The 25,334-nt window shown below is 39.1% G+C and overlaps 1 protein-coding gene across 3 annotated transcripts; it reads right to left on the reverse strand.

Moving 5' to 3' along the window:
- Positions 1-4,307: 4,307 nt before the first annotated feature.
- NUP42 (nucleoporin 42) lies at positions 4,308-24,829 on the reverse strand. Of its 3 annotated transcripts, XM_007523952.3 has the most exons (7): positions 24,623-24,829; positions 20,468-20,696; positions 16,905-16,999; positions 15,101-15,177; positions 13,861-13,947; positions 8,572-8,653; positions 4,308-6,390 (listed from the first exon to the last, which is right to left on the reverse strand). In XM_007523952.3, the coding sequence occupies exons 1-7, from the start codon at positions 24,732-24,734 to the stop codon at positions 5,834-5,836; spliced, it is 1,239 nt and encodes a 412-aa protein (XP_007524014.1). In that variant the 5' UTR covers positions 24,735-24,829; the 3' UTR covers positions 4,308-5,833. The 3 variants fall into 3 exon arrangements, with proteins under 3 accessions (XP_007524014.1, XP_060052076.1, XP_060052077.1); XM_060196094.1 differs by lacking the exon at positions 8,572-8,653 and having other exon boundaries at positions 6,230-6,390; positions 24,623-24,828; XM_060196093.1 differs by lacking the exons at positions 16,905-16,999; positions 20,468-20,696; positions 24,623-24,829 and adding an exon at positions 16,529-16,650.
- Positions 24,830-25,334: the final 505 nt, after the last annotated feature.

A 25,334-nucleotide genomic window follows, 5' to 3' on the forward strand; every position in this document is an offset into this window, starting at 1 on the left:
GGAGAGAAAGACAGACACCTGCAGACCTGCTTCAGTGCTTGTGAAGTGAAGCGACTCCCTTATAGATGGGGAGCGGGGGCTTGAACCGGGATCCTTAAGCCGGTTCTTTTGTTTCACACCACGTGCACTTACCCCGCTGCGCTACCCCCCGACTCCCACTACTTTTTTTTTTTCATTTGTAATAGTGGTTTACAAGATTGGAGATTAATAATTAATTCCACACTGCAGTCACCACCAAAGTTTTATGGAATAGTACTCTGCAATCAAAAAAGATAATATTGCATCTGTTGGGATAAAATAGATGGGAATGGAGGTGACGATGCTTAGTAAGATAAGAGATGAAAAACAACTACAGGATGGTCACTCATATGTGGAATCTAGAGAACTAAAACACATGGATTTAAAAAACAACAGCAGCAACAAACCAGCAAACAAACTGTCTCTAAGGCTTTGTGAGAACTATGATGGTTATCATTGGGAGGAAAGGGGCAAAGAGCTTACACTGAGCCACACAATCACTAGGTGGAATATACTACCTATTGTGTAACTACAAAAGTTAGCCTGTGGCTAGGGGGTGGGTGGGTGGTTCAGTGGTTAAAGTACTGGCTCTCAAGCACTAGGTTGAGTTTGATTCCTAGCACTGCATGTGCCAGAGTGTGGCTCTGGTTTTCTATCATTCTTCCTACTCTCTGATGAATAAATGAATCAGTTTTTTAAAACTGATCTAACATTTTAAATAAATATTTATCTTCCCTTTTGTTGCCCTTTTTATTGTTATAGTTATTGATGTTGTTGTTGTTGGATAGGAGAGAAATAGAGAGAGGAGGGGAAGGCAGAGAGGGGGAGAGAAAGATAGACACCTGCAGACCTTCTTCACCGCCTGTGAAGCGACTCCCCTGCAGGTGGGGAGCCCAGGGCTGGAACCGGGATCCTTACACCGGTCCTTGTGCTTTACAACACGTGCTCTTAACCCGCTGTGTTACCCGCCCGACTCCCTAAATAAATTTTTGTATTAAAATCAATTAACCTGTGGGGCCAGGTGGTGCACCTGGTTAAATGCTCACATTAAAATGCATAAGGACCCACGTTCAAGCCTCTGGCCCCTGCCTGCAGTGGGAAAGCTTCACGAGTGATGATGCAGGGCTGCAGGTGTCTATTTCTCTCCTTTATCCCTCCCTCAATTTCTCTCTGTTTCTAATAATAAAATTATTTGAAAAAATTAACTTGGTTAAGCTCAAGCTCACACAGTAAAGTGTCTAATAGTCCTTAATATCAATGATCAAATATTTGAATAAACCATGCAAACTTTAAAAATAGTTATATCATTTTTTCTATTCAATTATATTAATGTCAATGAATTTGAGTAGCATTTGAATTGAGAGATAATTTCATTATGTCTCCCCTTGACTTTTTTTTTTGGTAGAGATTTGAATCACAGAGTAACTATAAAGATCTCTAAATTGAAAAAAAAGTTGGCAACCACTGTGGAAAAAAAAATACTAATTGCAGAGAATCCAACTATTCTGCTTTAATATTGACGGATCTAAGAGTTGTTCCTATTATAAATGACCAAAGGAATAAGGCTAGTTTCACAGCAGGTTAATGAGATGTGCTGGAGAAAAGAGACTCAGGTTATTATCTTGCTTCTACGTTCCTGTCTGGAAGAAAGACAAATAAATATCTCTATTTAAAATAGTGAATCTAATATAAATTCATATTGCACCACAAAGATTTGAATGTATACCATTAACATTTCAGAAAGTCAGGCACAAAAATTACATTTTCTGTGTTCATAGTCAGATATTTTCTAGTTTTACTGCTTGTGCTTTAGTAATTGAATGACACACTTTAGCAGTGTGGCATATTTAACCTAGTAGATTTGGTTACAAGTTAAAAAAGCAGTTGATTCATTGAGATCATGTCAGAGCTAGTTGATAATACATAAAATGATAAAGTATTTCCTCTTTTTAAAACTAAGTATTTAAATATTTGTATGCTTATTTCAGGAATATGGAGAGACAGAAAATAATCTAACAAGCAACCATGTACTCATCGTCAAAATTTACCATCGTCATATATTAAAAGGCTGTTTACAAATAACATGTTCCTGCATATTCCTGTTAAATCTGATCCTTCTTTCCCCCTTTCTAGGTAAACATAATTCTGAATTTGCTTTGTTATCCTCATAGTGTTATTCCTTTCCTGTTTCTTTATCTGCATATACTGTACAGTATTCAGTTTCTACTTTAAATGGCATACCAGCCCCATCATTCTGTATCTTTGGTTGTTTATACATGTAACGAATACAGATACATCTTATCCTTCTAAAGTGTATGCTATCATGTCTATGAACTTCTGATTGTTTGCAATGTTTTGTTATTACGAAGAATACTATGGGGGGCAGGCGGTGGCGCACTTGGTTAAACACATACTACAGTGTGCAAGGACCCAGGTTCAAACTCCTGGTCCCCCACCTGCAGAGGGAAAGCTTCACAAGTGGTGAAATAGAGCTGCAGATGTCTCTCTCCTTCTCTCTCCCATCCCCTCTCAATTTCTGTCTCTCTCCAATAATAAATACTAGGTAGCCTGACAAAATAGCTCACCTGGATAGAACACCTGCATTGCCACATGCAAGACTCAGGTTTGAACCTGGATCCCATCATATTAGAGGAAACTACGGTGCTATGCTATGGTAGCTTGTCCTTTCTCCCTCTATCTGTAAAAGCTAGCTGGGAAAAAAAAAAATCTGTAATATAGTCATATGTAATAAGGTTTATTTAGGGGTAGAAATCATGTGGTGAGGGAGGTGATACTACAGTAGAACATAGGACTTGCGAAGTTTAAAGCCAGGTTCCCAGTTTAAAACCAGAGTGATGGTCTGGTCCTCTCCTCCCTCCCTCCCTCTTGTAAATTAATTTATTTTGAAAAAAAGTGAACAGGAATCATGATTTGGGTACACAACCACGAAGCAGTCCCAAGATATGTTCCACCAGAGTAGGGACCTAAAATCAGGCCATTTTGAATTGGTTGACAAGAGTTTTCAGACAGAAAAACTGTGGGATCTTTTATAACAATCAGTGGGAAGCCTATTTTGTTACTTTCCTGATTTCCACTGCAGAGAAAACACGTTATTGCTGGTATTTTGTAATCATTCATAGAGAGAAATCAATGAGTAGGTCCCTGATAGGCTGCCTATTTCTCACCTAGAAGTTTCAACGTGGCAGTTGCAGACAAAATGGAACATGTTTAAGCTCTACACATCATACTCGAGTGAAAAGCCAAAAACAAATTAAAGATGCCTTCTCTCACTGTAGTGAAGCTTGCCAGACTTATCTGAGGAGATGTGGAACTGTGAATCCTCGTGAAAACAATTCTGTAAATCAACATTTCTTCAATAAATAAAAGTAAAAGCTAAAAACAAACAAAAACCCCAAGTCATTAAAAAAAGATGCCTCTTCTCATCACTACTATTCAACATAGTACTGAAAGTTCTATGCCAGAACATTCAGGGTGGGGGAGGCTAGCATACTGGTTATGCAAAGAGACTCTTATGCCTAAGGCTCCAAGGTTCCAGGTTCAATCCCCCACACTGCAACAGGCCAGAGTTGAAGAGTGTTCTGGTTAGAAAATAAGAATTAAACGGGGGGGGGGGGGGGATGAAAAGCAAGAAGTAAAATTATGTTCATAGATCATGTGATTTTTAGATGTGGTGATTCTTACATCCTACCCCCCATTACAATAAATAACTTCTATAAAGTAGGCTACAAGGTCAATTTACAGTTGCATTTCTAGACACAAACAATAATATATCCAAAAGAAAAAAATCTTTTTTTGCCTCCGGGGTTATCACTGGGGCTGGGTTCTAGCACTACAAATCCACTGTTCTTGGTGACCATTTGTTTTTCCCTTTTTTTTTTTAATGGATAGGACAGAGAGAAATTGAGAGGGGAGGGGAAGATAGAAAGATATAGATACCTACAGACCTACTTCACCATTTGTAAAAGCAACCCCATTAGAGGTAGGGAGCTGGGGGCTCAAAGCAGGGTTGTTCAGGGCGGTTGTCAAAGCAAGATCCTTGCCAAGGGTTGTAGGAATTCTTGGCCTTTGCTGATTCCTGATACCAGTATGCATGTATACAATTGTCTTCTACTTTGTAGATTCCTCTGCTTTAGTTACTCACACTTTTAAGTAATCCATAGCACTTAATTGTGCTTTTTGAACATCAACTAAAAAAAAAAAAAAAAACCACTTGTATCTCACCAATTTTGTGTGAAGAGAGCACAGAAGACTCCCAAGTCACATGTTACTAAGTAGCCCAAATAACTGTATTGTTGCCCAAGCCTGATTGAGGAATCATATGGAATACTTGAAGGGAAGAAGCATTCCTGAGTGGATTCAGTGGAAATTCTATTTAACAAGTACTCCAGGTGACTCTTATATCAAACAAAACAGTAGGCCCTCAGAGTTTCCAGGACATGGAGAAGTATAATTGGACCCAAGAGAGTCAGGGTTCATTTCACTCAGGTAGAAAAAATTGTCTGTGGTATATATGAATAAACATTGGGAAATCCTTAAGAGTTTCAGACCAAAGCAGAAACTTAAGGTTTATTTGCCATGTCTATATAACAGGTGGCTTCAAACATAACCCTTGGGTATAAATTTCTAAATAGGATGGTTCCAGAATTCTTTGTTGAAATATAAACAATAATTCTTTAAAAAGTATAAAAGAGAATGTGGATTCCCAGAGAACTGAGTCCCTTGCAAATATGTTAAAATTATCTGGCATACATATTTTTCAGGTAAAACTTTATTTCCTTAAAAGACCAAAAAAAAAGAAAAAAAAAATCACTTCAGTAACAGACCTATGTTAGGTCGCTGTTCTGGCAGCATTAGGTTTTCTCTCTCTCTCTTTTTTTTTTTTTTTTGACTTTTGGTTACCTAGCTATGCAGTTTTTGAGATCCAAGAAAGAAACACAGAACACACATACACACACACACACACACACACACACAATTCAAAACAGATCTTTGGTTTCTTGGATCACTTGCCCACTGAATTATACAAAATATAAACATATCTGAGAATTCTAATCTAATCTAAGCTCTAGAAACAAAGTTGTTGAATTCTGATACTGCTATAAAATTGTTTATTCACATGAGATCACAATTTGTATTCTTATAATTTAGACGAACAACATAAGGAATAAATATATAAAAATAAGGCTAAGATAATCTTAAAATTGGAGAAAACATGAATGATGGTTCATAAGATTGCCAAAATCAAAATGTGATCAAAATTATGAAGGGAAAAATGCCTCCTAGGTTCTTAAAATAAAAACTGCCACCTTTTAAATAAAAATCTGTTCTTGAAGAGAATCTTACCTAACACAAAAGTCATGCTGATATGTGTATTTTCCCCTAATGGAGTCTAAAAAGCTTCCTGAAAAATATTTAAAAAGTAAAACCTTAAGGGGTAAGACAGTTAAGTGACAGAGAAAAGTAATACATTAGATGCACACTGATATTTTTTCAGTTCCACTCATAATTATGATAGAAAAAATCGAGTGATTTTTGTTGCTTTTACTTAAGTAGTTAAACTCAACAAAAATAAAATCTCTTTTTTTAAAGTCTACACCGCTCATTTTATTTTTCATACTGACTGTCCTCTAACCTGATATTCCACAGCTCCCAGGTACCAACAAAAAAAGATAAAAATTCAACCCCCCTGAAAGTTATTATTAAACACTCATGCTCCACAGATGTGCTCTTTTATATGATGACCCGAACTTTAAAAAGCTGGTTTTTTTTTTTTTTGGTATTTAAGATTGCCCTTTTAAATATCTAGAAGTTCCACAGGTGGTGGCTTTATTGGAATTTTTCCTGGAGTGAATTTCTTGCATTGAAATTGTTCGAGTTCTTCTGTTGTTAGCTGATCTTTGGGTGTAAATAATAGATCACCTCTCGATGTACTGCCATTTGAGACTGGGAAAGAAGAAAGTCTGCTGCTATTTCCAGAGGCATCACTGGATGACTTGGAAGAAACAATATGAGATTGTGAGGCTGAACTACCAAAACCAGTCATGGAACTGCTGCTTCCAAAGGCTGGAGCTCCAGCAGGTCCGGTCACTGTGGAAGCTGGGAATCCTGAAAATCCGGGTGGTCCTGAACTCGAAATGGCAGGATTTTTAAATGAAAATGAAATTGTGGATGTCATCCCAGGTTTCCCAAATCCAAAAGCTGGAGCAGAAGTAGTGATGACAGAACTGGCTGAAGATACAGCTCCAAAAGCTGGAGTATTCCCAAACACAGAAGGGCTTCCAGATGAAATAGGGCTTGTTTTAAAACTAAAATTCTGAACATTATCACTGCTGCTCTTGTTCATTGGGAAACCTACAAATATCAGAAAAAAAAAAAAGAAGAAAAAAAACCTATTAAAGCTAGAAAATACAAATACAATTGACCCCCTTTTTCTCTTCCATGTTTGATGTTGAGAAGCTGATTGGGGGCCTGGATGGTAGCGTACCTGGTTGAGTGCACATGCTACAATGCTCAAGGACCCAGGTTCAAGCCCCTGGTCCCCACCTGTAGGGGAAAAGCTTCATGACTGGTTAAGGAATGCTGCAGGTGTGTCTCTCCCTCTCTATAACCCCCTTCCCTCTCCATTTCTGGCCATCTCAATTCAATAAATAAGGATAATTTAAAAAGAAGTTTATTGGGAGTTGGGCTGTAGCGCAGTGGGTTAAGCGCAGGTGGCGCAAAGCACAAGGACCGGCATAAGGATCCCGGTTCAAACCCCGGCTCCCCACCTGCAGGGGAGTCGCTTCACAGGCGGTGAAGCAGGTCTGCAGGTGTCTATCTTTCTCTCCTCCTCTCTGTCTTCCCCATCTCTCTTCATTTCTCTCTGTCCTATCCAACAACGACAACAACAATAATAACTACAACAATAAAACAACAAGGGCAACAAAAGGGAATAAATACATAAAATAAAAATTAAAAAAAAAAAAGAAGTTTATTAGAAGAAACAAGTAAAAATGAGAAGCTAGAATAAATCCACTGGAACAATGCTGCCTTGTCTTTCTGCTATACTCAGTTTGACTGTGATGTATCTCTGTGCAAGGAGGATACTTTAAGAAAGCTTATGGATCAGGGGTGTACTTTCACTTTTTGCCTATCAGCTAGTCTTCATCTCCTCAGACCTGTCACTTGAGGATAACATTATGCTACTATAGCACCGTGAAGAGAACGTTCTCAATGGTGCTGCTGTCATAATTATATATAGTCCAGTGACACTCTCAAAAACCCATTCCCAAAATATATTTTGAAAGCTTTTTAAAAGAAATCCTCCACTTCACAAATGCTTTCAGAGGCAAATTCTTTGAAGTTTCATAATGGAAGGTGGTAGAATTTGCAAGGTGGTTCCAAATGGCATTTAACATGGTCACTATCAAAAACAGTATGAGGATTCCTCCAAAAATTAGAAAAAGAAATACAGTAGTACTTACTTCTTGTATTTACCCAAAGGTTATGAAAACACTAATTTGAAGACATATATATACCCTGAATTCATCACAGTATTATTTACAATAACCAAGAGTTGGAAACAAGTGCTCACTGACAGATGACTAAATAAAGGAGATGGTAGAAGACTTTCATCCCCAAGGCTCTAGGTCTCAGGTTCAATCCCCGCACACCACTATAAGCCAGAACTGAGCAGTACTCTAGTCTGTATCTTTCTCTCATTAAAAATAATCAAGATGTATTTGGGCTGGGGATACATCATAATGGTTATACAAAAACCTGAGGCTCTGAAGTCCCAGGTTCAATCCTCAGTAACCACCATAAGCCAGAGCTGAGAAATACTCTGGTCTCTCAGTCTATCTCTCAAAGTAACATTTTAAGAAGAGGGAGGCAGGGAGAGAGGAGGAGAGAGAGAGAAGATGGCAGTCCCTTCCTTTCTTGAGTGTGAACTATGCTTTTTTAAAATTATTTTTTTTATTGTTGCTGTAGTTACTGTTGTTGATATCATCACTGCTGAATAGGACAGAGAGAAATGGAGAGAGAAAGGGAAGGCAGAGAGGGGGAGAGAAAGACAGACACCTGCAGACCTGCTTCACCGCCTGTGAAGAGACCCCCCTGAAGATGGGGAGCCAGGGCTCAAACTGGGATGCTTATGCCGATCGTTGTGCTTCGTGCCAAGTGCACTTAACCCGCTGCACTACCGCCCAACCCCCGTGTACTATGCTTTTAATTAAGCTTTCTATTCAAGTTCTTATTCTTTTTCCTTTCCTAAACTAAATACATTGTCCCACCCCTTGTAAAGCTTGCAGACAACTTTTTTCTATTCTTAAAAAATATTTTTTTATTATATTTTATTTTAATGAGAAAGAGAAAGTGATACAGAGAGAAAGACACAAGAAAGACCAGAACACTGCTCAGCTCTGGCATACAGTGGTGCTGGGGATTGAACCTGGGTCCTTGAGCATGGTAATGTGTGCCACCATATGTGCCACTGCCCACCCCCTGAAAACACCCCTTTTCTAAAAAGTAAAGTCCTGTATTTCTATCACTTACCCTGTGACCCAAATGTTGTTTGCCTGCTGCCAAATCCAAATGCAGGTGCTGAATGATTTACTCCATCCTTTGTATTGGAGAACTATTAAAAAAAAAAAAAGTATACAAATAATAAAGTGCTTGATGAATAATTTTTTTTTAAAAAATCTTATCAGGGCACAGTTCAGCTCTGACAATATGATGGTTCTAGGGAATGAATCTGGAACCTCTGATAGTTCACACATGAAAAGTCTGCTGTGCGGCTGATGATGGCACTATCTCCCCAACCCTGAATAATTTTTTTTTCTTTCCCTCCAGGGTTATTGCTGGGGCTCAGTGCCTGCCCTACAAATCCACTGGTCCTGGAGGCTATTTTTTCCCATTTTGTTGCTCTTGTTGTTGTCTTTATTGTTGCCATTGATGTTGTTGGATAGGACAGAGAGAGAGGAGGGGAAGACAGAGAGAGGGAGAGAAAGATAAGACACCTGCAGACCTGCTTCACCACCTGTGAAGTGACCCCCCTGCAGATGGGAGCCAGGGGCTCGAACCAGGATGCTCATGCTGGTCTTTGCGCTTTGTGCCACCTGTGCTTAACCTGCTGTGCTACCGCCTGACTCCCTTGTGCCATGCACTCTTAACCTGCTGCGCTAAAGCCCGACCCCCAGCCCTGAATAATTTAAAAATACCTTTTCTATATACTTTATTGCTAAATCCAGTTTTTAAAAGGTCCATTTTAAAGTGTGAAGTTAAATGTTCAGTATGGCCCATAATATGTGTATGCCTGTATTTCTAATGCTTGAACTGAAACTGATTCAAAATTATATTAAAAACTTACCACTAAAAATCTAAGCATATTTCCTTTATTTTTTATTGAGGGGGTTAATGCGTTACACTGCAATCCTTGTTGACATATGCATACAATTTCATTATATAATGGGCCACCAGAGTTTTCTTCCTATCCACCCTCTCCCTCCCCAGAATCCTTCTCTTTGGTGCAGTGTACCACGTTCAGTCCATATCTTACTTTGTGCTCTCCCTTCCCAAAGTCCTTTGCTTTGGTGAAACACACCATGAAAATACTTAATTAGACAGGTAAAACCTTGAGTGGGGAGATAGTATAATGGTTATGCAAAAAGACTTTCATGTCTGAGGCTCCAAAGTCCCAGGTTCCATCCCCTGCACCACAAGCCAGAGCTGAACAGTGCTCTGTTTGAAAACAAAAACAAGCAAACTACTTAGTGAGCATCACTCCAGCAAATCTGGGTGCTAAGGATCTAACTTGGGACCCAACATAAGCACCTCTCTGATCACCTGCAAATATTTTGTGCTTTTGCTACTCCCTACTCTGGAGACATGTTTAGTTCTGGTTATTGAAATATTAATAGTTTCCAAGACTTACTTTTCCCTCCAAAAAGTCTTTCCTAATAAACTCAAGCAGTTATTTATGAAATATGAAGTATTTATGAAAAAACAAAGCTAATTCCACCTGGTTGAGCGCACATGTTACAGTGCACAAGGACCCATGTTCAAGCCTCTGGTTCCCACCTGCAGGGGGAAAGCTCTGAGAGTGGTGAGGCAGGGCTGCAGGTGTCTTTCTGTCCCTCTCCATCTCCTCACCCCTCTCAATTTCTCTCCACCTCTATTCAGTAAATAAATAAATAAAAGGCTAAGACTTGGGGAGTCGGGCGGTAGCGCTGTGGGTTAAGCACATGTGGTGCAAAGCACAAGAACCCGTTAGGATCCTGGTTTGAGGCCCTGGTTCCCCAACTGCAGGGGAGTTGCTTCACGGGCGGTGAAATAGGTCTGCAGGTGTCTCTCTGTCTCTCTTCCTTTCTCCCCCTTCTCTCTCAATTTCTCTCTTTCTCTATCCAAAAACAAATAAATAAAAAAACATGCAAAAAGAAAACTTAAAAAAATATTTGTTTAAAAAAAAAAGGCTAAAACTTAATATTAAAAAAATCAAGTTATTTGAAGTATAGTTTACATATGGTGAAATATACCTTCACTACATACCAGTGAATTTTTATAATCTTAAGACCACCACTACAATCAAGATTTATAAGTTTCCCATTGCTACTAAAAATTCCCTTATGACTCCTTCTTTCTATTCAACCCTCTCCTAACTAACTCCTATTGGGCCATGGGAAAGCACTCACCTGGAATTTTTTTTTTAAATACTTATTTATCAGAAAACTGAGAGAGAAGGAGGAAATAAAGAACACATCTGGGGAGTTGGGCAGTAGCACAGTGGGTTAAACAAAGGTGGCACAAAGCTCAAGGACCCACCTAAGGATCCTGGTTCAAGCCCCCAGCTCCCCACCTGCAGGGGAGTCACTTCACAAGCGGTGAAGCAGGTCTGCAGGTGTCTATCTTTCTTTCCCCCTCTGTCTTCCCCTCCTCTCTCCATTACTCTCTGTCCTATCCAACAACAATGACAACAATAACAACAATAATAACTACAACAATAAAACAAGGGCAACAAAAGGGAATAAATAAATATTAAAAAAAAAAGAACACATCTGTTTTTGGGGCCGGGTGGTGGACTACCCCATTAAGTGTACTTACTATCATGCCGCAGGGACCTGGGTTTGAGCCCCCGCTCCCACCTGCAGGGGGAAAGCTTCACAAATGGTAAGGCTGTAGGTGTCTCCCTATCTCCCAGTCCCCTCTCAATTGTTCTCTCTATCCAATAATAAATAAATATATATTTAGTAAAAATATTTTTTAAAAGTGTGTGTGTGTTTTTGTGTGTGTATAGAAAGGGAGTGGGAAAAACAAATAGGTAAAAATGGCTGTAGGGAGCAGTGGATTTGTAGTGCCGGCACAAAGCCCCAGCGATAACCCTGGAGGGGGAAAAAAAAAATTAGGGGTCCAGGTGGTGGTGCACCTGGATGAGCGCACATGTACAATGCTCAAGGACCTGGGCCCACAGTCTCCACCTGCAGGGGAATAGTTTTGCGAGTGGTAAAACAGGGCTGCAGATGTCCCTCTGTATTTCCCCCTTCCCTCTCGATTTCTGGCGGTCTCTATCCAATAAATAATGTCTAGAAAAAAGTGGGGGAAAAATTGTATCAGGAGGTTGGTAGTGGTCCACCTGGTTAATCGCACATATTACCATGTGCAAGGACCAGGGTTCCAGCCCCTGCTCCCCACATACACAAACGGAGAACGGGTCTTCAGCTCTCTCTTTTTCTCTCTCCCTCTCTCAATTTCTTTTTGTCCTATCAAGTATAATAGAAAAGAAACAATAAAATAAAAAGAAAAAATGGCCACTGAGAATAGTGGGATTCGCAGTACTAGTACCATGCTCTAGCAATAACCCTGATGACAATAAAAATAGAATAGAATAAATTCTTGCACATAATAGACGAAAAAGAATGACTTAGTGATACATATGAATTCATCTCTGGGTTGTGTCTAAATCTAAGAGGGGCCTAGAAAGCCAGTAAACAGCAAGGTAATTCTAGCCCTCGGGAAGTTCTACAGCTCTTTGTACTCAGTTATGTCTTCTATATCAGCTTTCAGTAATTAATGGTGGGCCATATTTCACCTAGGAACAGAATACTTTTTTTTCTTAAGAATTTTAAAAAATATTTTTATTTATTTATTATTGGATAGAGACAGAGAAATTGAGAGGGGAAGGGGAGATAGGAGACAGAGAGACACCTGCAGCCCTGCTTCACCACTCATGAAGCTTTCCCCCTGCAGGTGGGGAGTAGGGACTTGAACCTGGGTCCTTGTGCACTGTAATGTCAGCACTTAACCAGGTGTGCCACCGCCTGCCCCCAGAACAGAATACTTCCAAGAAACTCTACAAAATTAAAACTGAGAGGTATAAGAAATGAGGTTTCACAAAAGAACAGTTACAGGGTGTTGGAATTGTAAGTTTAGGCAGATAATTCTCTCAGTTTCTTTTTCAGAGATAAATTTATTTACACCTGCATACCTGCTTCACTGCCTGCAAAGTGACCCCCCCTATGCAGGTGGGGAGACAGGGGCTTAAACAGAGAGATCTTTACTTCAGTCCTCACACTTTGCATCATGTGTGCTTAACCTGCTGCGCTACCACCCAGTCCCCTTCAGAGAGAATTTTATAATCCACTGGGAAACTGGAAAAATTAGATTTAGTATGCAAAATATCTTTTATATTCTATATATTTACATATATTTTCTATATTTATACTTCTAAAATCAGGCCCCAGTTAATATTTTATAGGTGTAGGAAAATGACAACAGATAACGAATATTCTACATTCAGGCTCATGTGTCTTTAGAGATAAATGTGTATATTGCCTAAAGGCTTTTCTATATAAGACAAAGAGCATATGGTCAGTGCTCTTCAGTAGACACTAGGCTGGGGAGATAACATAATGGTTATGCAAAAAGGCTTTCATGCTTGAAACTCCAAAATTCCAGGTTCAATCCCTTGCACCAGAGTTTAACAGTACTCTCGTCTCTCTTTATCTCTCTTTCTCTCTCATTAAAATAGACAAATAAGAGAGTCAAGCGGTAGTGCAGTGGGTTAAGTGCATGTGGCACTTAAGTGCAAGGACTGGGGTAAGGATCCCGGTTTGAGCCCCAGTTCGAGCCCCCGGCTCCCTACCTGTAGGGGAGTAGCTTCACAGGCGGTGAAGTAGGTCTGCAGGTGTCTATATTTTTCTCCCCCTGTCTTCCCCTCCTCTATTTCTGTCCTATCTAACAAGGACAGCATTAATAACACCAACAACAATAATAAAAAACAAGGGTAACAAAAGGAAAAATAATAAATATAAAAAAAAATTTTTTAAATAGTCAAAAGTATTTCTTTAAAAAGATCGACACCAAGCTAGTCTGCATTCTTACCATCTTTTCTTGTTTTGTTTTTTTTTAATCTTTTTTTTTAAACCAGAGCACTGTTCAGCTCTGGCTTATGGTGGTGTGGGGGACTGAACCTGAGACTTTGGAGACTCAGGCAAGAGAGTCTGTTTGCATAACCATTATGCTATCTACCCTCTGCCCTCTTACCATCTTTTCATGACAATTTATATTTTAAAATGTTAATAATAATCTGGAATACATGAATGTGTGAAATGTTTTCTGAACTAGTACTACTTTATCCTAACTATAGTTTTAGAAAAGCATAGTCACTTCTGTTTTTTGACTGGGGAATCAAAAGAATGCACCTCTAGAGCCTTGGCTTTCAATGATGATGCAGTTATTAAGAATATGTATATCATAATTCTTGACTTCTATCTTTGCTTTCCAAATTCAAAGTGGAATTCTGTGCAAGTAAGCAACAAACACATTTTTTGTAGAAAACTCAATACTCACCAACACTATTTTAGTGGACGTATTTCGACTTTTTAGTTCATTTACCCTGTCCTTCCACTGACTCACTAACTGTTGAATGGAATTCAGCTGAAAAAAAGAAGACAGAAAAATAACAAGTCAATACTACGTGCTTGAATTAATCTCTCCACAACAATTTTACATCTTCATTTGTCAAGATCTCAAAAAGTTTATGGCCCATCCTTTGTAAAATTTGTATTGATACACCCCTATTTTCTTTGTCAAAGTAATCCCAGCTGTAATCTCCTTTTCTTCTTCACCAAATCCTTGTATCACACGTATCTGGCAGCAGAATTAAATATTTGGATGGGAGACAAACATGCTGTTGAAATGCATGAGCATGACTATAGACAACCAATAAATAATAGTGTGCTTTTTCCTTTACACACACAACTTATTTAAGCTCAGCTTTTAATTTTTTTTTTGATATGTGAGAATGCTGCACAAGAGAATGTGTCTTATTTAACTTGTTTTCTACCATTCATAATGATGTGCTTTTTCCTTTACACATCCAACTTATTCAAGCTCAGCTTTTAATTTTTTTTGATATGTGAGTAAGTTGTATAAGAGAATGTATCTTATTAAACTTTGTTTTCTGGCATTCATAATGATGTCTATACCTAATAGATACACCGTGAATATTTGTCAAATGAGGAAATGATTTCATTTCTGGGGTCAACTAATGAACAATTTGTAATAAAAAATACTGGCATTCCTAGTCACTACAGTATAGCCATTTTGGATAATCAACCAATTTCAAAGAAATAAATTTATGAAATAAAAATAATCTTGTTTTTTTAAAAAAAATCGCAGGGGGGTCAGGCTGTAGCACAGTTGGTTAAGTGTACATGGCGCAAAAATCGAGGACTGGCATAAGGATCCCAGTTCGAGCCGCCAGATCCCCACCTGCAGGGGGGTGGCTTCACAAGTGGTGAAGCAGGTCTGCAGGTGTCGATCTTTCTCTCCCCATCTTTGTCTTCCTCTCCTTTCTCCATTTCTCTCTGTCCTAACCGGCAACAACAACATCAATAACAACAATAGCAATAATCACAACAATGATAAAAACAAGGGCAACAAAAAAAGAAAATAAATAAAATGTAAAAAAAAGGTTAAAAAAAAATCACAGATCTCATTCATGTTGCCAACACACAAGCAAGTCTCTACAGAGGATACAGTAATAGCTAACATGTTAAGGATATAGCAGAAAAAGAAACAAACTTACGTAAGTCTGTAAGTCATTGCTGGTTTGGAGTTTTTGGTATTCAAATCTCAGTTCCTCTGGAGAAATGTCTGTAAAACCTAAAAGATCAATTGGGACCTTTAAAATAAGTATCAATACTTTTGATAGCATGATAAAGCTAGAGGTGCTAGGCAAGAAACTATACTAATGTTAATTATTAGAAAATTTATATACTCATGGAAAATATGAAATCTATATTTAGTACTTAATAGAGGGGATATTTTTATTCTTCAAGATAAATAGAATGAAAAGAATAACAAAGCAAAGACTTGACTATGTATACATTCAAACTTCTGTCTAAAAAATTTCTGTACTGGAACTGGCGTATTGCACCAAAGTAAAAGACTCTGGGGTCGGTAGGGAGGATAAAACAGGTCCAAAAAGGATGACAGAGGACCTAGTGGGGGTTGTATTTTTATATGGAAAACTGGGAGATGTTATGCATGTACAAACTATTGTATTTACTGTCGAATGTAAAACATTACTTCCCCAATAAAGAAAATTTTTCTTAAAAAATTGCAAAAAAAGAAATTTCTGTGTGCTAGAAACTTCAATAAGCAAAATTAAAAGGCAAATGGTAAAGTAGGAAAACAGTAACAAAGTATATATGACCAGACACGATCTGGCATGAATATATAAGTAGCTTATATATCAACAAGAAAAATAAGTTGATATGGATATAGACAATGAGCAGAAAATTCACATACACAAAAATTCAAGTAGTCAGTAAATAAATTACAAAAGGTTCTACTTAAAAATACAACTTAAAATGAAAGAGGCCCTAGATTCAATCCCTATACCATATAAAATAATAAAGTGGTGTTTTACTCTCTTTCTCAGTGAAAATAAGTAAGTGTGTTTTAAAATGATGCAATGAAATGGACATTTTCTTCATTTGCTTTAAGGGAATTAAAAAAAGGCACAATTTTCTTGCAGAAAAGCTGCCAATAAGCATTAAATACCTTAAAAAATATTCACTTCTTTTGACTTTAAGAGTAATTTCTACGATTTAACCTCTCAGGAAATACTTGAGATGTATAAACAAAGGGTGTTAAACTGCAAGTAACAAATAGAATGTCAGACTAGATCACAACCCTCATTATAAACAAGAAATAGATGTGTGTGCGCTTTGAAATCTATTGAAATGTCATGATTTTCTGTGACAGCAAGTGATCTTAATTTTACTAACATATTTTTCATAGACAGCTGTAACTTATAATTACACAAAGTTGTTTGTTTTGTTTTGTTTTTGCCTGACTGGGCCTCCCTCACACATGTGTGATTCCATTGCTCAAGGTGAGCTTTTCTTTTTCCTTTTGATTTCAGGTGGGTTCTGCCTTTACTACTATTTTCTTATGAGAATCACACATCTTAAAAGCACAGTTATCCTGGGGGAGGGCGCTAGCTCACCTGCTAGAGTGCACATTTTACCATACACAAGGACCTGCGTTTGAGCCCCCCGTTAGCACCATGAAGAGGGGGAAGCTTCACAAGTGGTGAAGCAGTGTTGTGGTGTCTCTCCTCCTCTTTCACCCTCTGTCTGAAAAGAAAGAAAAAGAAAAAAAGTCCACTAGGAGCAACAGAATTGTGCACGCACGAAGCCCCAGCAGAAAACGAAACAAAACAAAACAAAGCTGATTATCTTACAACCTCAAATTTCTGAATCAGATTATTCAGATACTTTAAGCAACGCTCAAACTCCTAACTGCAGGTAGATTTGTGGTATAGTTTGGTTTTAGAAAAGCACAGTTTTAAAACATATTTTAAAACACAACTCCTCAGTTACCTGAAATATTAGGTTTTGTATTGACTGGTGAGTAAACTGAAAACATCCATTGCCCTGATGATTCCCAAACTTCCATGTCTTTTGCAATTCCTTCCCTGTGAATAAAAAGCAAAGGACACTTTTCACTGGCCTTGCCAAAATTTATCATTCATCAATTTTGTTTATATATATATATATATATATATATATATATATATATATACAAAACATATATATATATATACATATATATATATACATATATATATATAGAGAGAGAGAGAGAGTTGGAGAGAGGAAATAAAACACTAAAGCTCAACAATTTGTTTGGCTTCGTATGTTAACTCTCTTTTCAATCACCAGGTTTCAGATGCCATCAGGATGCTGGCCAGGCTTCCCTGGATTGAAGACCCCACCAATGTGTCCTGGAGCTCAGCGTCCCCAGAGACCCACCCTACTAGGGAAAGAGAGAGGCAGACTGGGAGTATGGACCGACCAGTCAACGCCCATGTTCAGCGGGGAAGCAATTACAAAAGCCAGACCTTCTACCTTCTGCAACCCTCAATGACCCTGGGTCCATGCTCCCAGAGGGATAGAGAATGGGAAAGCTATCAGGGGAGGGGGTGGGATATGGAGATTGGGTGGTGGGAATTGTGTGGAGTTGTACCCCTCCTACCCTATGGTTTTGTTAATTAATCCTTTCTTAAATTAAAAAAAAAATTAAAAAAAATAAAAAACTAAAAATAAAAAAAAATTAAAAAAAAAAACAAAACTAAAGCTTCTTTCAGTGTAGTGGGGGCCAGGCTCAAACCTGGGCTGAAAACATGGCACAGCTGCACCCCACCCAGGTTGTCTATGTTGTCTGCTCACCACTTGTAAATTTTAGTAGCAGAAATGTTAAGTTACAGTATATAAAACTTAATTTTGTCATATTTTCTGAAGAATTTTCTCTAAAGTTTATAGAAATATGAACATTACATGATTATATCTCTGTCAAAGAAGTTCTTAATTGTTCTTTCCAGTACAGTGAACCACTATCCAATACATTTATTGAGAACAATATATCATATGCATTTTAAAGAATTTAGATTTAATGAAATATACAATGCTAAATTAATCTTTCTTTGCTCATGATCAGAAACTAACAATTATTTAGCTGGGAAAGACAAAGTATCAAGTTAGTAGTACAGAATCATAAAAAGGTTTTAAAGCGAATAGGATTTAAGAAAGGTCTTTGGGTAGTCCGGCAGCGGGGCAGCGATGCAGCGGCTTAAGCGTAAGTGGCTCAAAGCGCAAGGATCAGCGGAAGGATCCCGGTTTGAGCCCTTGGTTCCCCACCTGCAGGGCAGCCGCTTCACAAGCGGTGAAGTAGGTCTGCAGGCATCTTTCTCTTCCCTTCTCTGTCTTCCCTTCCTCTCTCCATTTCTCTCTGGCCTATCCAACAACGACGACATCAATAACAACAATAACTACAATAAGGGCACCATAAGGGAATAAATAAATATTTTTTTAAAATCTTAAAAAAAAAAAAAAAAGGAAGGACTTAGTTTTAACTTTCACAACTTGTGAAAAAAAGGAAAGAGATCCATGGCCATAGTTATTCTTTCAGCCTAGCCTTGTATAGATTAGGCTCTAAATTAAACTTAACCACCCCACCCAGAATGCTACAATTAATGAAATGATAGCTGTCATAGGTTATACCATATTCAATTTATACATCTTGTTTTGTTTTACAAAATCTATTATTTATTACATATGAGAGTTTCACATAAGATAGAGGGAAAAGTATCATTCTGGTACATGCAGTACTGGGGATCAAACCAAGAAACTCAGACATGAATGCTAGATGCTCTATCAGTTAAGCTGCTTCCCCATTCACAAATTAAGAAGTTTTACAACCACATCAAATATAGGAAGGAGAGTTTCATTTGTAATTTTTTTTTTCCACATCAGCTGCATATGGCATGTGGCTAAAATTGGTTAGCCAGTGGTTCTAATTTAGTCATGGGAATTAAAAAGCTAACCAGACTATTAAATTCTGCCTTTGGAGCCAGGAACTGAGAGAAGAGTTGGACAGCTAGGCACTGCTTTAGTGCCAGCAAATATATGCTTCATGCACTATTCTTTGCAAGAAAGTAATACAGAGAAACATACTGAATCTTAGTATTTTTATCAATCCCTTATTGAGAATGATACTTACTTATAATTAAAACCCTGAAATATTTTCTCATTCATAGAAGTTGTGAATATTATTGTTGGCATAGTTAAATAAGACATTGTAGAAATTTTTACAACTAAGCATTAAAGCTTCCCTAAAAGGATAAATTATTATATATCCAAATTAATCTAACAATGTTTTGAAAACCATGGAAATCACAACTCTCATATGACTGTACCTGTTAACTTAGAATGTTTTTAAATACCTGCTATCTGTATTATGAGCAGATTCATGCAATAAATTTTATGTTCTAACATCACAGTATGTGCACTTATTAATAAAACTCAGTTTATAAATTTTAACACTGTTATGTAATAAATATACTGCCATAAAAAAATAAATTTTACCAAGAATATTCTCAAGAAATGTCATGAATCTACTCCAAAATAATAAAAGGCGGCAAATAAAATCAAGTTGAATAGGGTAACTGAAGAAGTTTTAGATTAAGAAAAAAAGTACAAGATGTTATAGTGGCCTCCAAGATCACAAATTGCTTTAAATTATCTGCTTCAGAAAGATATGCACAGGCACATGAAGTCTGAAGCAGGCAGAGCACCAGACTTGCATGTATCCATGTTTGATTCCTAGCATCAAATATGCAAGTGATGATCCAGTTCCCTTTCATTTACTGGATGGGTTACAGAGGTGCTGGGTATTGAACCTGAGAATTTAGAGGCTCAGGTATGAGAGTCTCTTTGCATAAACATTATGCTATCTACCTCTGCCCCCCTTTTTCCTTCTGTTAGTAAATCTTGAAAGAAAAGAAAAAATTAGCTTGGGAAGGTTGCCCAGGTGGTACCATGCATGGATAAAGTCCCAGTGTTGCATGAAAAGGAAAAAAAAAAAGGATATTTACAATATCTTTGTGGAAAAACATAGTCTTCAGAAGGCACTGATATAGAAAGATGATGTATTTTAAAGTGAAATAAAATCTAGTACATATATGTGAAGTAGTGATTATTCTGAGTAGTAGAGCCATTGGTGATATATATTTATATATAATTTGTTTTTTCTTCTTTACCAAAGTACTACTCAGCTCTGGTGTGGATGATCAAACTTGAGATTTTCGAGCTTCAGGCATAAGAGTCTCTTTGCATAACCATTATGCTATCTACCACCCACCCACCCTGATTGCTTCTTTTTGTTTATTCTGACTTTGTTGTCTTGTTTTTACCAAAGCACTGTTCAGCTCTGGTTTACGGTGGTGCTAGAGACTGAACCTCAGGCAGCAGAACCTTTTTATATAACCACTACGCAAACTCCTCCACCTGCTTATTCCAAAGTGTTTATAATGCAATATCATATGTGCTTTTGAAAAAAAAAAATAAGCACATAGGTAGTGACTTTTCTGAAGACTTTCACTTACAAAAGTTTCCTTTCATCTTTTTGCTCATCAGCGTTAACAGAAGCAAATGGATTGTGAGATGATCCAAATCCCCTGTTCCTGCTAGATGAAGCTCCAGAATCCAAAGAACCAAAGGATGGCTTTTCTTGATCTCTGCTGCCCCCCCAAGGGGAGGATTTAGTGAAACTAGATGGCTGGATAATAGTGGAGTATCTTTCGCTGGTGGTATTCCATCCACGTCTGTTAGTACCTGAAATTAATGATAAAACGAACTTTACTGAGCATTCTTTTCAGTATCTAGAGTTTTTCATTATACTTTGTTTTATTATGTGCAGATACTACACAAAGATTTAATAAGTCTGAAAACAGGCAATTTTATTACAGAGCATGTTGAAAATAAAAGATTCTATTAGTTCTTAAGTGACTAAATCTATTTGACTGTCTTTTCCTCTGGGACTCATCTCTGGTTCATCAGGTTTACAGAGTGAATAAAGAGAAATTAGTTTATCTTCCATTATGAGTAGATTTCTAGCGTTTTATAAATACCAAATGACCGATCAGGATTCTATCCTGTCTCTATATTTAAAAAACCTTATCATGGAAGTTGGGCGGTAGCGCAGCGGGTTAAGTGCACAGGGCACAAGGCACAAGGACCTGGCACAACGATCCAGGTTCGAGCCCCAGCTCCCCACCTGCAGGGGAATCGCTTCACAAGTGTGAAGCAGGTCTGCAGGTGTCTCTCTTTCTCTCCCCCCAAACCCCGTCTTCCCCATCTCCGTCAATTTCTCTCTGTCTTAATGATGAAGACATCAATAGTTCCAACAACAATAAATAAAACAAGGGCAACAAAAGGGAAAATAATATAAAATAAACTTAAAAAAAAAACTTATCATTTCAACAATCTTGTTTACTCATCATTTCCTAGCTGGCATAAAAGTAATCCACCTTGTTTCTGACTAAATTAGAGATGGCATTACATATATTGACAACTACTGTGAATGTTTACATTCCTTTATGAAAGGATATTTCTTTGTGAAAATCCACTTCCCAATTCTTAGAATACTTGGTAAAACCAGACAGAAAAGAGCAGACTGCCGATCCAGATTCCTCAAGTAGTTGTTAATGTTAAATTTATTCTAAAGTGCTAAATCCTGTGGGAAATGGAATAACTGCAGAAATTCATTCCATCTTTTGTATGTTGCTTTTGGCCTTCCTACGTAATTCTAGAAGCATTCATTTGTTTCTGAGAGCTAAAAACACTGTTTACATGAGGACCTTATTTATACTTTTTCTTTTTAAAATTTTTTAAATAGTTACTTTAAGTTTTTTAAGTCTGTTTATTGGACAGAGACAGGCAGAAATTGAGAGGGCAGGGGGTGATAGAGAGGGAGACAGGGACACTTACAGCCCTGCTTCACCACCTGTGAAGCTTTTTCCCCTGCAGGTGGAGATGGGGGCTCGAATCTAGGCCCTTGCACTTTCTAACATGTATGCTCAGCCAGGTGTACCACCACCCAGCCCCCCTCCTTTTTTAAAAAAAAATGTTTATTATCTTTATTTACAGGATAGAGACAGCCAGAAATCAAGAGGGAAGGGGGTGATAGAGGAGGGACAGAGGACACCTGTAACACTGCCTCACCTCTTGCAAAGCATTCCCCCTGCAGTTGGGGACTGGGGGCTCAAACCTGAGTCCTTGTGCACTGTAATATGTGTGCTCAACTAGGTGTACCACCCCCCAACCCCCACCTTTTTTTTTTTTTTTACCAGAGCACTGCTCAACTTTGGCTTATACAAGAGATATAACCTGAGACTTCAGAGCCTCAGGCATGAGAGTCTCTTTGCACAACCATTATGTTATCTCCCTTACCCATTATTTACACTTCTTCATCATCAACCTACCCATTCAAAAATTGTTTTCTAATTACTATACATTTATAGTAAGTCTTCACAGAATGCCAACTTTCAACTGTTCCTGGAAATAAACTTCTGTGAGGCTTTTATTATCAGATTTTAATCAGACTCGAATTATTGGTTTGGAATATTTCATCAGACCAGTTGTGAGTGGTATCAAAGGTTGTTTCTTTTTTTAAAAAAAATATTTATTTTATTTATTTATTCCCTTTTGTTGCCCTTGTTGTTGTTGTTGGATAGGACAGAGAAATGGAGAGAGGAAGGGGAAGACAAGAGAGGGGGAGAGAAAGACAGACACCTGCAGACCTGCTTCACCGCCTGTGAAGCGACTCCCCTGCAGGTGGGGAGCCGGGGCTCGAACCGGGGATCCTTGCGCCGGTCCTTGTGCTTTGCACCACCTGCGCTTAGCCCGCTACGCTACAACCCGACTCCCTCAAAGGTTGTTTCTAAGAAGAGTTACCACAATAAAATCATAATACAACACAATGTTTTAAGGACCTCAAGTATAGTAATTAAGGAGGGGAAGAAAAGGGAGGGGAGAGAAGGTTTAAGGACTAAACTAACATTAATTTAAGCACTAAATTAACAAAGAAAACAAAACCAACTATTCATCTGACCTTTAAAACCATGTTACACTATGACTTTATGTCTGATCTCTCTTCTTGGACACATTCGGTTTGCATCACTACAACTGGTTTAGTGACATATTCCAAAAGGTATTTTCTATTTTTGCTAACAGGGTTACTTACACTGGGGACTGGTGCCTGCCAGTGGCCATTTTTTCTCCTTTATTCTGATACAGTTAGAGAAAAACAGGAGAGAGAGATAGAGATTGATAAAGATAGAAATAGAAGTAGAGAGAGATGCAACACTGCTTCATTGCTATGGAAGAGTTCCCCATCTGCAGATGGGCTTACAAATGGGTCCTCCTCATGGCAAATTTGTTTTACTGGGTGCGCCACCACTGGGTCTTTCAAAAAGTTTTGATAATAACTTTGGCCTAGAAAACGGGTCAGTATGCCCACCACACCCCCTTCCTTCACAATCCAATTAAAAGGGCACAATGGTTTCCCCACTATAACCTAAATTTTATGCCTGTGCATCTCTGTGAGGTTTGGCTGCTCTGCAGCTTTTACTAAATACTTCCCCACATTAAGAATTCTGACATACCAATTTTTAGGCTTGCCCTCAAAATAAAAAGTTTAGTAAATTGTATTCAATGTGGGTGTCGGGCGGTAGCGCAGCGCGTTAAGCGCATGTGGCGCAAAGCTCAAGGACCCGCCTAAGGATCAAGGTTCAAGCCCCTGGCCCCCCACCTGCAGGGGAATCGCTTCACAGGCGGTGAAGCAGGTCTGCAGGTGTCTATCTTTCTCTCCCCCTCTGTCTTCCCCTCCTCTCTCCATTTCTCTGTCCTATCCAACAACGACATCAATAACAATAAAAAAATCAAGGGCAAAAAAATTGTACTCAATGTATCAAGGGCAAGGAGTCGGGCTATGTGTGTGTGGCCGGGGGAGACAAATACCCAGGTGCGCCCAGGACACGGACCAGCATCACTTCTCCAAAGCAAGGCCACTCCGGGTCAAGGCAGCTTTGCTAAGGCCCAGTACTTAACTTAACCCAGAGGGATAAAGAATAGGGAGGCTTCCAGTGGAGGGGCTGGGGGTACGGAATCCTGGTGGTGGGAACTGTATAGAATCGTACCCCTCTTATCCCACAATCTTGTCGATCATTATTAAATCACTAATAATAAAATAATATTAAGTCACTGTTGAGCAGGAGCGGGGATGAGCAGTGGGGTTACTCATGACTACTATGTTTCAGGCTCTGGGTGCCACCCCGTGGCATTAACAAGCATGGCAAGTGTGGCCAAAACCCTGTCTCTCCCACCCACCCCTTTTTTTTTTTCCCAAGATAGAGGGTGAAGGAGACAGAGATGATGAGACACCACAGCACTGCGCCACCACCTGAAGCTCCCCCCCGGGCTCGCTCCTCCCATGTGGGGCTCGGAGCTGGTCTCCGCGCATGGCAGTGTGCGCTCGACCTCCCAGCCCCCAACCCCGACTCTCCCCCTCAACACAAAGCGAGCAGGTGCCGAGACGGTGGCGGGGACTGCGCGTACCCCCGTGGGCGCGGCGGCCGGGCGGCCTCTGCGGGGCCAGGCAGGTGCAAACCGCCGAGCGGAGGCTACGCGGGAAGCGGTTCCCCACCGGCTCCGGGCTCTCCCCCAGCTCCGGAGCTGCAGGGGAGGGAGGGGAACGTCACCTGAAGCTTGCTGCTGCCGTCCCCCGCCCGCACCCCTGGCGCCCGGATGTTCATTCCAGCAGCGGTCTCCGAAGCGGCATCTTCCCTGTAGAAAGAACTGACATATGGTCATGGCGACAATGTCGCCGCCGAGCGGTCTTCGGGTAGCAGCCTCCGCGAGCCTCGCGTAAACCCAGCTCCGCTCCGCTACTGTTACGTCATCTCTTCGCGCCGAGAAAAGGTCCTTCCGCGTATCACCCGCCCTTTGAGCAAATACAGATGTGGCCTTTGCCCAATAGGAACTGAGACGAGCGGACCGCCCGCTTGTAGCCCCGCAAGACCCGAGGTTTGAAAAGTTTTGTTGTTGTTGTTAGAAAGATCTGCCTGACCCAGCAGACTTGAGGTCCTCAATGAGGAAAAGGCGAATCAGGAAAACCCAGAACTTCAACAAGGCCTCGAGAGAAGGGTCAGCTGTGGCTTGACAGATGAAGTTTCACTTTTCTTTGTATGGCTGCTGAGAAAATTAAAATCTGAACAACAAATCTTCAGAATGGATGACAAATAAAGCCAATTGTCACTTTAAAAAGGAAAGAATATTTCTTTTAAAGACAGGCTGCGACTGGATAGTGTATTTTGATGATTACATCGTTATTAAACTGAAGAACTTTTTTTTTTTTAAGTTTACATAAACTTTGCTGTTTGGAATTTATACCACTAAGAATGAAACATTCCA

The sequence above is a fragment of the Erinaceus europaeus genome, chromosome 8, assembly GCF_950295315.1.
Source record: "Erinaceus europaeus chromosome 8, mEriEur2.1, whole genome shotgun sequence".
Lineage (NCBI taxonomy): Eukaryota > Metazoa > Chordata > Mammalia > Eulipotyphla > Erinaceidae > Erinaceus > Erinaceus europaeus.